The 15,267-nt window shown below is 33.9% G+C and overlaps 1 protein-coding gene across 4 annotated transcripts; it reads left to right on the plus strand.

The window, feature by feature from the left end:
• The first annotated feature begins 42 nt into the window (after window positions 1-42).
• LOC140055182 (mitogen-activated protein kinase kinase kinase 7-like) lies at window positions 43-12,335 on the plus strand. 4 transcript variants are annotated; one of them, XR_011846638.1, is made up of 17 exons: window positions 43-236; window positions 903-1,013; window positions 1,413-1,666; window positions 2,387-2,515; window positions 3,210-3,334; window positions 3,676-3,733; window positions 3,968-4,040; window positions 4,179-4,227; window positions 4,740-4,933; window positions 5,608-5,725; window positions 6,758-7,159; window positions 8,449-8,495; window positions 8,904-8,963; window positions 9,050-9,105; window positions 9,221-9,314; window positions 9,734-11,865; window positions 12,115-12,335. XR_011846638.1 is itself a non-coding variant. In XM_072100424.1 (16 exons), the coding sequence occupies exons 1-16, from the start codon at window positions 168-170 to the stop codon at window positions 9,818-9,820; spliced, it is 1,926 nt and encodes a 641-aa protein (XP_071956525.1). In that variant the 5' UTR covers window positions 43-167; the 3' UTR covers window positions 9,821-12,335. The 4 variants fall into 4 exon arrangements, 3 of the variants coding, with proteins under 3 accessions (XP_071956525.1, XP_071956526.1, XP_071956528.1); XM_072100424.1 differs by having other exon boundaries at window positions 9,734-12,335; XM_072100425.1 differs by having other exon boundaries at window positions 7,025-7,159; window positions 9,734-12,335.
• Window positions 12,336-15,267: the final 2,932 nt, after the last annotated feature.

Consider the following 15,267-nt stretch of genomic DNA (forward strand, 5'->3'; position numbering starts at 1 on the left):
AAGAGGGCGCTACGGAATTTTTTTATTCTAAAGAAAGGTTGTTGGAAAAAACAAGGATATAGAGAGCTAGCACATGACCGATCGATGGATTGTTGCGATTTTGGAGCTGGAAAACCTACAAAAGTCAGAAATGTGAACCGTATCAGAGCTGTCAAGGTATTATAAATATGGCCAGACTGCAAACACAGGAAAGTTTTGCAGAAGAAATTGACTATAATGAATTGGAGTTCGAAAGGGTAGGTTACCAATTTCATTTAGCTAGCACGCACTAAGTAGGCTGGGCTCCTGGCGGCCTCCAACCTAGTGTCCGGGTTGGGATTGACATTGTCATCTTATCGGATCATCTTTATATATATATATACGTATTATATTAACGTTCCTCGTTTAGAGCGGACGGTTTTAATTTATTATTGTCTAACAGTTCTTTTACTTTCAGTATATATCTGATGTCAGAAGTTGACAGAACACCCGAGTGAGTGAGGTGTTCACATCATATCAATCAATTCATAAAATCAAAATCACAACAAAATAAAATGGATATTAATTTAGCTAGATGTAACTACTATACTGTAACTTTTTCAGGCCTGATACAAATATATTCAATTGTGCCACGATATCGGGTACAAATCTGAGCATGAAAGGTCCGGTAAATGACTGAATTCCCATGAATTACCAAATTTATTATTTTGTACTAGTGGGTTAATTAATGTCAACGACAATGCATTCATACACAATTGGGGACAAGGGTCACTTTGAAACACATATGTTTTTTTAGTTGAAAAAATGACTTATACTGTATCTATTGTATTATACATCCTGAAATGAAATATTTATATAACTGTTTTAGGATCTTTTATGATAAACAGAGTAACGCAAATTTATATTATAAATATTTTTTAAAGGTTGTAGGAAGAGGGGCTTTCGGCATCGTAAGCAAAGCCAAATGGAAAAATAAAGATGTCGCAGTTAAAATGATTGAAAGTGAGGCTGAAATCAAGGCGTTTATGGTTGAAGTAGGTGAACTCCACTGCAGAAACTTAATGTTTATAAAGATGATTATTTCAATATAATATTAAGCAAGGGAACATTATTCAACTTTTACATCAACATTTTGTTATAAGATCAACAGTATAGTTGACAAATTTCTTACAGGAAAAAAAATGAACAGTTTTGTTTTATTATTATTATTATTGAATTCAAAGATTGTTTGGTACTTAGATTTAATGAAGTGCAGCTGTAGCTTGGTGTTTAACATGCTTGCCTCCAATCCTGTTGCCCTAAGCCCTAAGCCTCAACTGAGACTTAGGGCATGATAAATTATAAATAAAATAGTTTATCCATCCTGTAATAGTTGCTCGATGTTGGATGAGTATGAAATAAATAAATAATTTGTAATTATTGATTAATTTCAGTTGCGACAACTATCCCGTGTAGATCATGAAAACATTGTGCGTCTCTATGGTTCATGCACCGGGAAACCTGTATGCCTCGTGATGGAGTATGCGGAAGGCGGATCTCTTTACAACGTGCTTCACGCCCCCGATCCTCAACCCGAGTACACAGCAGCTCACGCTATGAGTTGGGCCTACCAGTGCTCACGAGGTGTGTCATATTTACACAGTATGAAACCTAAAGCCCTTATACATCGGGATCTTAAGCCTGCAAAGTAAGTTAATTTATTATTGGTAATTTATTTATTATTTTAATTTTTATCTCATAACAGCATATTTTATAATGTAACATGTATTAATGTTAATGCACTCATTGGTTGTTAGCTCTGTAACAAAGTTCAAGGTAGAAGTAAGACTTAGCTCTGTCTACACTATCAAACTAGTTTCACAAAAAAGTGTGATCTGTGGTCAAATATGGTAGTGATATGATGTAATTGTGTCCATATATGGGCACATAACATTTTTTTGTCACATAAAGTTTGAAAGTGTGACAAAGCTTAAATGTTTGAGAGGAAGTTTGACAGTTTTTTTTTAGACACTGTCAAATAAAGTTTACACTTGGTAAAACTATTGTATACTAAATGAAATGTGATTTTGCTTTTTAGTCTTTTATTAGTGACTGGTGGAACAGTACTTAAGATATGTGATTTTGCTTTTCAGTCTTTTATTAGTGGCTGGTGGAACAGTACTTAAGATATGGGATTTTGCTTTTTAGTCTTTTATTAGTGGCTGGTGGAACAGTACTTAAGATATGTGATTTTGCTTTTCAGTCTTTTATTAGTTGCTGGTGGAACAATACTTAAGATATGTGATTTTGCTTTTTAGTCTTTTATTAGTGACTGGTGGAACAGTACTTAAGATATGTGATTTTGCTTTTCAGTCTTTTATTAGTTGCTGGTGGAACAATACTTAAGATATGTGATTTTGCTTTTTAGTCTTTTATTAGTGGCTGGTGGAACAGTACTTAAGATATGTGATTTTGGTACAGCTTGTGATATACAGACTTACATGACAAATAACAAAGGGAGTGCTGCCTGGATGGCGCCTGAGGTCTTTGAAGGCAAGTTTATTTATAGCTGACAATATTTATTTATTTCAGTATAGATATATCTAAACACATCCGGCACAGATAAATTCTAAACCGCCCAATGATATACTGAAATTTAATTAATTAATTTGAAATGATAAAGATAAGGAAATCTGTGAGAATGAGAAAAAGGTACCAAGATTTGAACTTGGAACCTTCTGCTTGATATGCAGATGTCCTAACCATTAGACCATCATGGTATTGTTAAATCCAGTTAGATAGCGACTCTTTAACACTTTGGTGTGGTACCGCGGAAAGCACATGCACAAGAGATCAATATGATATTTCGGTATAAATATATATATCAACACAAAAGCTGAAATCTGCATTTACAAAATTAATAGGCTGCACAAAAAATTATTGAACATTAAAAAACATCAAAAACAATAAGTATTAAATTAGATAACAAATTGATTGGTTATAATAGAATAACAATAGTTTTAAACTTGAAATACATGTAGCTATTAATTTAAATTCCTTTAGACATTTAATAATAACTAAAAATGTTATTTCTAAATTTACTTTTTATGGTTGAATGTTTTTAAACTACAAAACAAATTATAATAAATCAATTTCACTTTCAGAACTCTTTTGTTAAATGAGGAAGCTGATACATTTTAAATACATTTTATTTAAAATTTGTAAAATTATAAATTTGTTTACGCAGGAAGTCAATACAGTGAACGATGTGATGTCTTTAGCTGGAGTATAATACTATGGGAAGTGATCACTAGACGTAAACCATTTAGTGAGATTGGGGGTCCAGCCTTCAGAATTATGTGGGCAGTACATCAAGGTAAAATAACAAACTAGTTAATAAATAAATAGTGGAGCTATAGCTTGGTGGTTAACATGCTTGCCTTCCAATCCAAAGCTCCAGGGTTCAATCCTGACCTAGTGCCAGGGTTCAATCCTGACCTAGTGCCAGGGTTGTAACTGACGACTCTTTTCAACTCCACTCCCTAAGCCTCAAATGAGACTCGGTTTATAAGCATGATAGATTATAAAATAGTTTATCCATCCTGTAATTGGCGAGTTTGTGCTTGCTTCTTGTTAATTTATACCTATGTCAGATTATTTTTTGCTGTTTTTTTGTGTTTTAATAGTGTAAATCTATTTTATGGTATTTTTTTCTAGGTAAAAGACCACCTCTTATACGGAACCTGCCAAAACCTATAGAAAAACTGATGACCAGGTAATATTGATATTCAAACTAGTTTGACAAAAGTGTGACCAAATATGGTAGTGATATGCTTAAATATGATAGTGATATGACATCATCATGTCAATATATGGGCAGATCACATTGTTTTGTCATATAAAGTTTGATAGTGTAGACAGAGTTTTAGGCCTTCATTGTGATAGTCTACCATTATGTCACTACATAATAGTTTAATGTTTTTGTTAATTTGTTAATATCTTTTTTCAGATGTTGGTCAAATGAACCAACCCAAAGACCCTCAATGAGTGAAGTGGCAAAGATTATGTCCAAACTTATGCAGGTACAGTACTTTATGTACAAAGTGTACAGACAGTCAAAATAATATCTATTAAATATGTAATTAGTATGTCAAGGTATTATTCTGCTATTCTATTGGAAATTTCATGAATTATATAGATTTATTCTATTTTATTTGTAGTATTTCAAAGGAGCTGATGTACCATTGGTTTACCCACAAGTAGCAAAAGGTAAGCATATATATTAAGAGACACATTTAATAGTGGCACTGTGGCTTGGTGGTCCACATGCTTGCTTACCAATCCTAGGGTGATTGGTTCAAATCCTGTCCCAATTTCAGGCAATATGTATCATACAAGATTTGGTCTAGAAATCATGGTTTTCCATTATGCAATTGGCAAGTCAATGTTTCCTGACTGTGTGATGGTGTGAACTTTGTAGGATAAACTGTATAATTTTATGTTTTTGACCTTAGGTCAAATCCTGTTGCATTTCCAGGATTTTCTGACAACCACTACATAAGAGACTTTGTTTATAAAGCAAAAAAATCATGGGTTTTCCATCGCGTAATTGGCGGGTCGTATGTGATGGCATCCATCGCGTAATTGGCGGGTCGTATGTGATGGCATCCATCGCGTAATTGGCGGGTCGTATGTGATGGCATGTAATTTACAATACAATAATGTTCTAATACTGGATAATGAACATTTATTATGGTTTAATTTTGACCTTGAAAATGTAGATAAAAGCGCAGTAGACAATGGAAATGATGATGAAGACGAAGAAGATAGTGACGATGAGGATGATTCCGTCCTGACAAGCGGAAGTCAACTTCCTGAACTAAGAGCAAACACGTTGAGCGACACCGTTATTAACCAGCAATCAAATCGTAGCGTTGTTGAACCCCCAGCCTATATGACATTGCCCACTTCACAGGTAAGTCATAATTGACATTTTATTTTTTGGTATACATTGTTAAAATTAAACTACTTTATATATATATATATTTTTCCATTCTTTTTTTTCTCTTTGTACTATGTTTATTTATGTATGTTTATCATTGTGTATGATGAATGGAAATAAAAAAAGAAAGACTAGTAGCTATCGTGTCAAAAAGTCATTCTGCACACATTCAGACACAAATGAGGATGCTCATAAAGTTGTGAAATTGAAAAGTCGCTATTGGTCGACTTAGTTAAATTTAAGATAAATAGTGCATGAATTCATCTATTAGCTGAGAAATTATTCTCTGTACTAATATTCAATATGTGTATTTTACATCTTTTACTTACTTAGTCCGGGAAATACCCGAACTTATAGTCCGGGAAATACCCGAACTTATAGTCCGGGAAATACCCGAACTTATATGACTAGATTCCTCCATAATTTCCTATCTGCCATTGTGACAGCCAGTTCATCTCTCTGTATACCAGTATCCGTCTCTAGTACATCAATGTATGCGAGTGCTGGTCTTCCTTGTTTTGCAAACCCATGATGTTTTGGCTGCCACAGCAGAACAGCAGAATTTCTTCTTTATTCCGAAGACAGTGTCCTGCAAATATCAGTCATCTTCTTTTTATTGTTTTTGTTATTTTTTACATATTTTACAGTTAGCTAACGTAGCTTCATTACGAGTAAAGTTAAGCAACGTCCATCTTGATCCAAGCTACGACAACAAACGAAAATCAACAGATTTCGCAGAACTGCGCTTTAATGAAGAAGAAAAAAGTGAGATAAAATCACATGACATCATCATTTTCATACAATTTTCAGCATTGTTTGTCAATTATTAATATTATAATTATTAAATGAATAAATTATTTACCATATTTAAATATTAATTTTTTATCATTTAAATTATTAATTTCATTTACCATTTTAAGTTACATCTGGGAAAAATAATAATACTCTTCCCTGCTGGTGACATTTAATTGGAAAATTTAAAGTTTATTATCAAGAATTATATAATGACTTGTGTAATGAAATCTTATTATCTAGAAAACTGCATTTCATATCAATTACTCATTATTATTTTATAATCATTATCATCATCCATTATAGATTATAAACTAAATTATAGTCATAGAAGCATTACTCCAACGCATTTTTTAAAAAGTTTGATAAATTATAACCCTGTTTTGTTATACCCGCCGTATCAGTAGTTTTGCTTCTTTTTGTTTTGGACAACCTTTTCGCAATGCTGGATTTTACTCAAATCAATACTAATATAATAGTCATCGTTTTAGAGATTATTTAATTATTTTTTTATTAATTTAATTAATCATGGGTTATTATTTGTTATGATTAGATAGTTGAAATATTTCACCTAATTTGGGGTTTTTTGGAATGTTTTATACATAAAAATTAACTAATTGAACCTAATGATGCATGCTGTAGTCATATTCTAGATCTAGTTTTAATTTGTTTGCAGTGAAAATTATCTGAATTATTTCACAATAGAATAACTAATTGTCTACATTATGGGATGCTAAAGTAGATGATAGTATTGGTCTTGGTACAAAATTTACTTTTAATTCAATGAATGTAACAAAAAATTGAATTGAAAATAAGCATGGGTAACAAAACTGATTGTAATTTTGGGATTCTCTTGGATTTCTGCCCAAATATGGTAGTGATATGACATCATGTCCATATATGGGTACATCACATGCTTAAGGGGTTTTATACGTGTGTTTTTCAGGGTTGGTATGTACTCTGTAGCATAGTTTTTTTTTGTGTTTTGTTTTTTCATAATTTTAGAACCAGCTATGGGTCACCGTAGAAGCAATTCTCAGGGCCAGGCATTTTTAAAATCGCTTGCATCATCAACTACTAACCAACAAGCTCCTAATTTGCAATCTTTATTAACCAACTCAAACACTCCTATTGTAAATATTCAACCATCTTCCCCGAGCCCTTACTCACCTATACCGCACTCACAAACCGTTCCCAGTAACCTCAGCGCCTTTGATTTCACCAAACCAAAGACTAGATCATTTTCTGAACATGAGAACTTGAATCAAACAGATCCAGAGATAGGGGTATATGCGGGTGACGTGGAGCCTGGCAAACAAGCAGGATACAGCAGGCCTAGCAAGGTTGATAAGACAACTCGTAGTATATCGTTGGATTATCAAGCGACATCTTTACAGTCTAAGCCAGGTTTGCATGCTCTTTTAAATGTTTTAGTTCCTTTAAATAAAAAAAAAATGCAAAATAATTTTCTTTTTTTAGATTAAAAAACTTTAGCTGCTCAGTATTCACTTTATTCATTTTTTTAATAAGAAATATATCTTATTATTATCATTATCATCTAATCAGCAACATTAATAATTAAATTTAATGTTATCATCATCAATTATTATCATCAATAACATGATAATCATTCATTCACGTGTTTTGCTCTGAACCGTAGAGGGTGTCAGTTCAAATCAACGCCCTCTGTGCCATTCAGCTGTCATGACGGAATGGTCCCTGTCATGATGGAATGCATGACATCAGCCTATTGTTTTTAAGATGTTCAAATCGTTTCTCCTAATGTGCAACATTATTTTTTTTTTGGCCATATTTAATGAGGATGATTCTCCTCAGAGGAGACAAACATATACACAAGATGCTCTACATAAACAAAGTCTTAGAAAATTCCTGACATGTGACGGGACTTGAACCCAGGACCCTTGGAGTGGTAGCCAAGCATCATAACCACCAAGCCACATTATTTAAGACTGAAGAGTACACTCTTGTAAAATTGTAAAAAGCATAGAGATCATCGCCTTGTGTGCTGTATCACCAAATGGACAACACTGGAAACACTACCAAGTCACGTTGACGCTTGTGGTTATGCTTGGGTAACATCACCAAATGGACAACACTGGAAACACTACCAAGTCATGTTGACGCTTGTGGTTATGCTTGGGTAACATCACCAAATGGACAACACTGGAAACACTACCAAGTCACGTTGACGCTTGTGGTTATGCTTGGGTAACAATACTGAAGAATTCTCCCTATTGATTGCCTCATCCTCATATCCTCATCCCCATCATAATTTTTATCAATCAAATATCAACATAAAGGTCAAAGGGATCATCATTAATCTATAAACATTCCAAGCAGTTAAAACATTTAATTATAATTATTTGTACTATATGATTATGTATTAAATGTTTGCAATTAATTATTGATATTATATAACATGGCATGGTTTATTGCAATGTGGTTTTACAAGTGGTGCACATGGTTTTTGGTAATTGGAGCATGGGTTCAACCCTACATAAGAGCTATATTTTAGCCATATTGTAGCAATACAATACAATGTGGTATACTGCATTTTTTGATGTGTCCAGGGGACATTTTGCACACACAACCAACAGCTTAATGTTTCATCTGAAAGTTGTTCAGTGTCAGGTGTATGTATTTTCTGAATAGATTTCATTTCTTTGTATTTGTAGATGATGGAATGCCAATGGCTTACATGACACTGGATACCCGCCTACAGGTTTTTAATTGTTTACTTTGATTTAACATTGACACTGTGACTGTGTTGCCATTATTGATCTGTTGTCCTTGTATTACCATGCCCTCTATTGTGGGACCAACACATCACAACCACAATCCATGTCCTGAGACAAAATCCTGTCTGATATTAAATACAGTTAAATGTAAAAACATATATTTTACGAACATAAGAACATTTATTAATTTCAATAATATCATTTAGGCATGTCTGTCACAAGCTTTTTGCTTTTTTGATCATGCCTTCTTCAATCATATTACCTTTCTTTACACCATTTTGTTGACTGTTTTTTTTTTGAAGAAAATAAATGTTACTTTGAATTGAATTGAAAAAAAATAGTCATAAACAAATTTTACCATGTTCTAACCATGTAGACTACTTTTTTTTCAGCCTTTACCTCCAAATCCAAACTCAAAAGAGTCGTTAGAAGTGTTTGACCAGCATTGTAAGGTAAGAATTAATTAATATCAACATGCGCCCTCTGTGGCAATATTTGTCCAAGTACTTCATTAAGTGCTTTCATGTTTTATCTTTAGATGGCTCAGGATTATCTTCGTGTTCAAACTGAAATAGCTCTTCTGCATCAAAGAAAGTAAGAACTCAAATTTTATTTTGCACATATTTCATGACATCCTCCATCCTATATTATAAAAATAAGATTATAAATATAAAAAAAATAATATTAACATGTTTAATTTGAATTTTAGAAAAGTTCTTGCTGAACAACTTGACCAAGATTTCAAAGAACAACAATCAAGTTTTCACTATTATGAAGATTACACCTCATTGAAAAAGCAATCTGTAAGTAATGTGCGCCCCCAACGAGTCAGTTATGGCCTACATAAAGATAATGTCGCAAGACGTTGAAACTTCCAATAAGATTCAAAACTTGATACTGTAATATAAGTTTTGAACATTAACAGGGATCGGTGTGAAAACAAAACCCGGTGTCAAAATTTAACTGTAAATCTAGCCAGGGCCATAGCCACCAGTACGGTTGGTAAGGTTTCCACCTGACCACTTTTCACAGAGGTCTTTGACAACCCAGTGACTTGAACAGAGATTGTTCCCTTTTCTTGTGAAAACTGCACCACTTTATTTCTTGTGGCAACATCACTACTAGCTACCATGAAAGAGTGAATGAATTTTTCAATTAAAATGAATTCTTCCTTCTTAATCAACTTTCATAATTTATTGTCTGAACTGTTATTTTTCTATAGGAAATGTTATTGAATCAGCATAAAATGCTTAAGCAACATATAGACGTGATACGAAGACCTCGAAACAACCACCATCCACCATCATAATGCAAAGGAGGGGTTGAGTACTAGACGCCAGTAATAAGTGAAACTTAAGTGAATGAAGACCAACGTCTAAGAGATATACCAGTGAGATAAAGGGAGATGAATGGCGTATTTGACTGGTCACTCACAAACACCTTGCAGTAATATACTGCTTGCATATACACAGTGAGGTGTTTCAATTGCTGTATCTGCTCAAAACTGCCCTGTCGAATATACATAAATTGTTGTTGCCAAGCTGAACCATGTAACAAGGCCAGTGAGAGACCATTGCTGGGCAAGCAACTGTGGTCTTCTGTTTACTATGTTCGGACCAGTAAATGTCAACAGGCAATATGAACAATGCATTTCATTTCTGTATAATGTTACTCTATTTTATTATGCCTATTGAGTAACTCATTTTTAATATATTTTTTTTAGGCATTATGCTCTTTATATCGGTAACTCAAAAGTATCTAATCATGGTGGTTACGATTCGTATCTATGGAGTGCCATTTATGCCAAATTGTAGATTGGCAACTATGGAACAGACATTTTACAGTACAATTGTCATTGGAATTTTAGTAATCTGAGCTTTATTATGTCTGTGTATGTACTGTAGTCTAGAAATGAGTTTTAATTGGCCAGTTTATATCAGTTTGCTCCAACAACCTCTTTAAATGCTGCCCAAGTCTATTTTAATTTAGTGTTATATTTTCTTCATTTTTACCTAACCTATTTTTGTTTTGTGATTCATATTTACTTTTCACTTTTATGTTCAACAATAGGTTTAAACTAAACTACAAACTGCCACTAACAACCAATTCACACGTACAACACAGATGTAGCAAATCGGTTATCTACTGGAATAATCTTACTGCGTTATAATGCATTCATACGATAGTTTGTCACAGTGTAATCTAATATAATCTCATTATAATATATATATAATAAAACTCATTAGATATATCATTTTGATTACCATCTAGTTTTGGAGTCTTGCAAACGTTTGTTAGGATCAAGGTAACTATTTGTTAATTTTTGTACTTGTGAGTTGGGTATAATTTAGTTATGGTAAATAAATTGTTAATTATATCTAGATTTAGGGATTTTTTAAGTCTTATGCAAGTTGAATTGAAAAGACTACCTATAGTCTCAATCGGACAACTCTTCTTGTGTCCAAGTACAGTAGAACTGTAGTTAAACATGCTGCCAATGGCATGTTAACAAAGTATATGCTATGCATGCAAAATGAATGGGTTAGTATTAAAGGGTGCAGGTCAAGTCGGCCCTAAACCGTCTTGGCAGGCAAAAGTCAAGTCGGCCCCACGTCAAGTCGGCCCCAAGTCAACTCGGCCCCAAGTCAACTCGGCCTCAAGTCAACTCGGCCTCACGTCAACTCGGCCTCACGTCAACTCGGCCAAAAACTAATCGGTCAACTCGGCCACAATAAAGTATGGAATGCAAAAAGTGCTTAATATTATTATGATTCTTACTATCCACGCTTTAAAAAAAATGAAGAAAAAAAAAAAATATATATAATTAAATAATATATAAAAAAATGAACTCATTGCCGATATGAATATAAGTACCCGCGTGTTACAAAAACACGTGCAGGTACCGCATTTTAGTAAATCGAAGACGGAGGCCTACGTTCCACCATTTGGCCATAGAAAAAATGATCGTACATCGTTTTTGTCCATGATTTGCATTTAAAAAAAGGGGAATCCCCCGGTCAGTGAAAACACGTAGCAGTTGTAGATATCGAAAAAGCTGCCAAAGGCGCAGGGAGGCGCAGCTACGAATTGTTTTCAATTGTGCAATTTGAAATTTTATTAAACGTATTAATAAAGGAAAGTTGGTGAAATCATTCCTATTTTTTTTTGCTAAATATATTATTGTCTAAATATTAATATTCATTAAAAGTCAGAATTATTTATAGTTAAAAAATTGTGAAGAAATATTATTTTATCAATCCCCTTCATTTGCACTTTTTGCGTTCCATACTTTAACGGGGCCGAGTTGACCGATTATTTTTTGGCCGAGTTGACTTGAGGCCGACTTGACTTGAGGCCGACTTGACTTTGGCCGAGACGGTTTAGGGCCGACTTGGATCGAAACCGTATTAAACTAGCAACATTAGTAATGAAATCATTAATAAGTTTCATTTGTGAAATTAAACCACAATGGTATTTCACTGAAGTCTAAAACCATATGAAAATACATTACATCACACAGTAGGGCTCTCGTGAAGTGGTTTAAAAGTATTTGTGAGATTTTTTTTTTAAACATGGAAAATGTTAAAATGTTATTAAAACCAGTTTACTCTTTTTAGTTTGTGTAAATACATTATTTATCTTAGTAACTTTTCACCTATAGGTGTAATAAATATTTTCAATAATTAACAAATAATCTTAAATAAATTAAGCAATAGTTTGATTCAGTGTTTCAGTGATTTAAAAAATAATTTATCTTATAATGTTTATCTTATAATGTATTGTTTATAGATAATAACATTATGTTGCTCTATAAAAACATATTTAGCAGTGTGTAGGTAATAATTACTATTTTCTTATTTCAACATGTAAATAACATTAATGTAAATTGTAAATATTATTGTAATAAAACAACTCGCATGGCCTGTTCAATTCAGTCTTTTGTGGAATATTTTTTTGTAATACAGTATATAAAATTATTAGGTCAGTCGCTGCATGCTCTGGCTGCATCATGAACAACAATTACAATCTGTAGAGGTCGCTGTTTGTTTTGGGCAGACTATCTTCTTGATGTGTTTCACACATGTTTATTCGAGGTACACAATATTATTTATTTTGTTTACTTAGGTTACTACTACTAGTCTAACCTAGTAGGGCTATTCAGATTAAATCATTTTAATAAGGTGCTACATTTGCACTATTGCATTTGTTATTATGATATTGTGGTTGTGAAAGAAAACCCCCATCTTATTTTTGTTACTGAGACAAAGTTGGAAGAGAGTCACGATACAATTACTTATTTTGATACTAATATTTATTTAGTTTATAGAAGAGATAGAATTCCAAGTGATGGAGGTGGTGGCGTCCTAATCCTGGTGCGCAAGGATATTGTTTCTGAAATTGTAATTGACGAAGTCTGGATTGATATAGAAGTGATAACTTGTCTATTGAAATATGGAGAGAAATCTGCTCTTATCGCTTGTGTCTACCGTAGCCCTAGCTCTCGAGGTGAATACAACCAGAGGATCAGGGATACGCTGTTGAAATTTAATTCATACAAAACTGACCAGATTTTAATTTGCGGAGATTTCAATATTAAAGATATAGACTGGGATACTCTTTCTACTAGACGCGGCGAATTGAGTGAACAGCAGAAACTTTTAGATGTAGTAAATGACTCGTTCTTGACGCAACATGTGACACAATTTACACGTGTAAGAGGAGACGACGAGCCTTCATTACTTGATTTAATTTTTAGTAAACATGAACTTGATGTTGATATTTTACGTTATGATGCTCCAGTCGGGAAAAGCGACCATGCCGTTATAATTTTTCGTTTTGTATTAGATTGTTTTGTTGATCAAAGCGCAGAAGAATATACTAAATTTAATTTTTTTAAAGGTGATTTCACTACAATGAATGCCCAACTCGCTGATGTTGTTGGGAAAGCTTGTTTGAAACCAAATCTGTCCAAGAAATGTGGGACATTTTTCACAATAAGATTAACTTTTTGATTTCTGATTGTGTTCCGAAAAACATTGTAAACACAAATCTCCGCCCAAGTAAACAGAAATGGATGACAAAATTCGCACTAAATAAAGTTCAAATGAAGGAGGATGCATGGCAACGTTACAGACGTCATAGGTCTAACAAAAGACATAAATATTACTGTAAGGCCAGAAATGATGCTACTTCGGCAGTAAGAATGGCTAAAGCTAATTTCGAGAAGGATGTCGCACTAAATGCTAAGAGAAATCCGAGGGCATTTTATAGCTATGTTCGTAGTCAAACTTCAATTAAGGAAGGGGTATCCAAACTAAAAAAACAGGATGGATCTTTTTCTTCCACCAATCAGGAAGCAAGTGAATTAATGAACGAGGCCTTCCAAAAAGTATTTACAGTAGAAGATAATCGTAATATTCCAAACATGGCTTCTGTTTTTCATGGACATCCTTTGACCAATGTGGACTTTACACTTGATGACGTTAAAATGCATATTAAAAATCTTCGTGATTCATCATCCCCTGGACCTGATGGCATCCACCCTAAAGTGTTGATTGAATGTTGTGACCATATATCCCCTCCGCTGTTATTACTGTTCAGAAAGTCGTTAGCAACAGGTGAAATACCAGCTGCCTGGAAAGACGCAACCATTACACCAATTTTCAAAAATGGCAACAAGTCTGATCCTCTAAATTACCGCCCTGTTAGTTTAACTTCAGTTATCTGCAAGATTTTAGAAAAAATCATAACTAACACAATTATGATCCATCTCGAAACTAAAAATACACTCACCAAACATCAACATGGTTTTCGTACTAATCGTTCTTGTTTAACACAATTGCTTGAATTTTTCCGCGATGTAGAAAATGCTCTCGCCGACAGACATCCCGTTGATGTTATATACTTGGACTGCCGTAAGGCCTTCGACACAGTTCCGCACATTAGGCTGAAAATTAAATTGCGAGCTTATGGCATTCAAGGTAATATTCTAAGTTGGATAAGTGGATTTTTAGAAAATAGACGTCAATGTGTTTCAATCAAAGGTTCGGTTTCAAGTTGGTTACCTGTGTTCAGTGGCGTGCCTCAAGGCACAGTTATTGGTCCGGCTTTATTTTTAGTCTACATCAACGATCTACTTGATAATATTGAATCAGATGGTAAACTATTTGCAGACGATGCTAAGATTTATCGTAAGATTGATTCAGTTAACGACCGAGATGCCCTGCAGAATGATTTGAGTAAACTTGAGCAGTGGAGTAAGAAGTGGCTACTGGAGTTTAGTAAATCTAAATGTAAAGTAATGCACATTGGAAATCGAAATCCAAAACACACTTATTCAATTGATGGTACAGTTCTTGATACAACCTCTGCTGAGAAAGACCTCGGAGTCTATGTAACGTCTGACTTTAAAGTGTCGACACAAGTTTCCAAAGTTGCAGCCAAAGCCAATTCAATTGTAGGCCGAATACGGAAATCCTTTACATATATGGATAAACAGATGTTCATGTCGCTTTATACTTCTCTTGTGCGTCCGGTTATGGAGTATGCAGTTCAAGCCTGGTCACCATATCTACAACAAGACATCAATAAACTTGAGAAAATCCAACAACGAGCTACAAAACTTGTACCAGAACTCAGAAACTTGCCCTATGAAGAGCGCAGGATACAGCTAGGTTTACCAACTTTACTGGAAAGAAGGGAACGCGGAGACCTCATCGAAGTTTTTAAATTTTTGAATGGTTACGAAAATATAGA

Source organism: Antedon mediterranea, chromosome 7 (genome assembly GCF_964355755.1).
Source record: "Antedon mediterranea chromosome 7, ecAntMedi1.1, whole genome shotgun sequence".
Lineage (NCBI taxonomy): Eukaryota > Metazoa > Echinodermata > Crinoidea > Comatulida > Antedonidae > Antedon > Antedon mediterranea.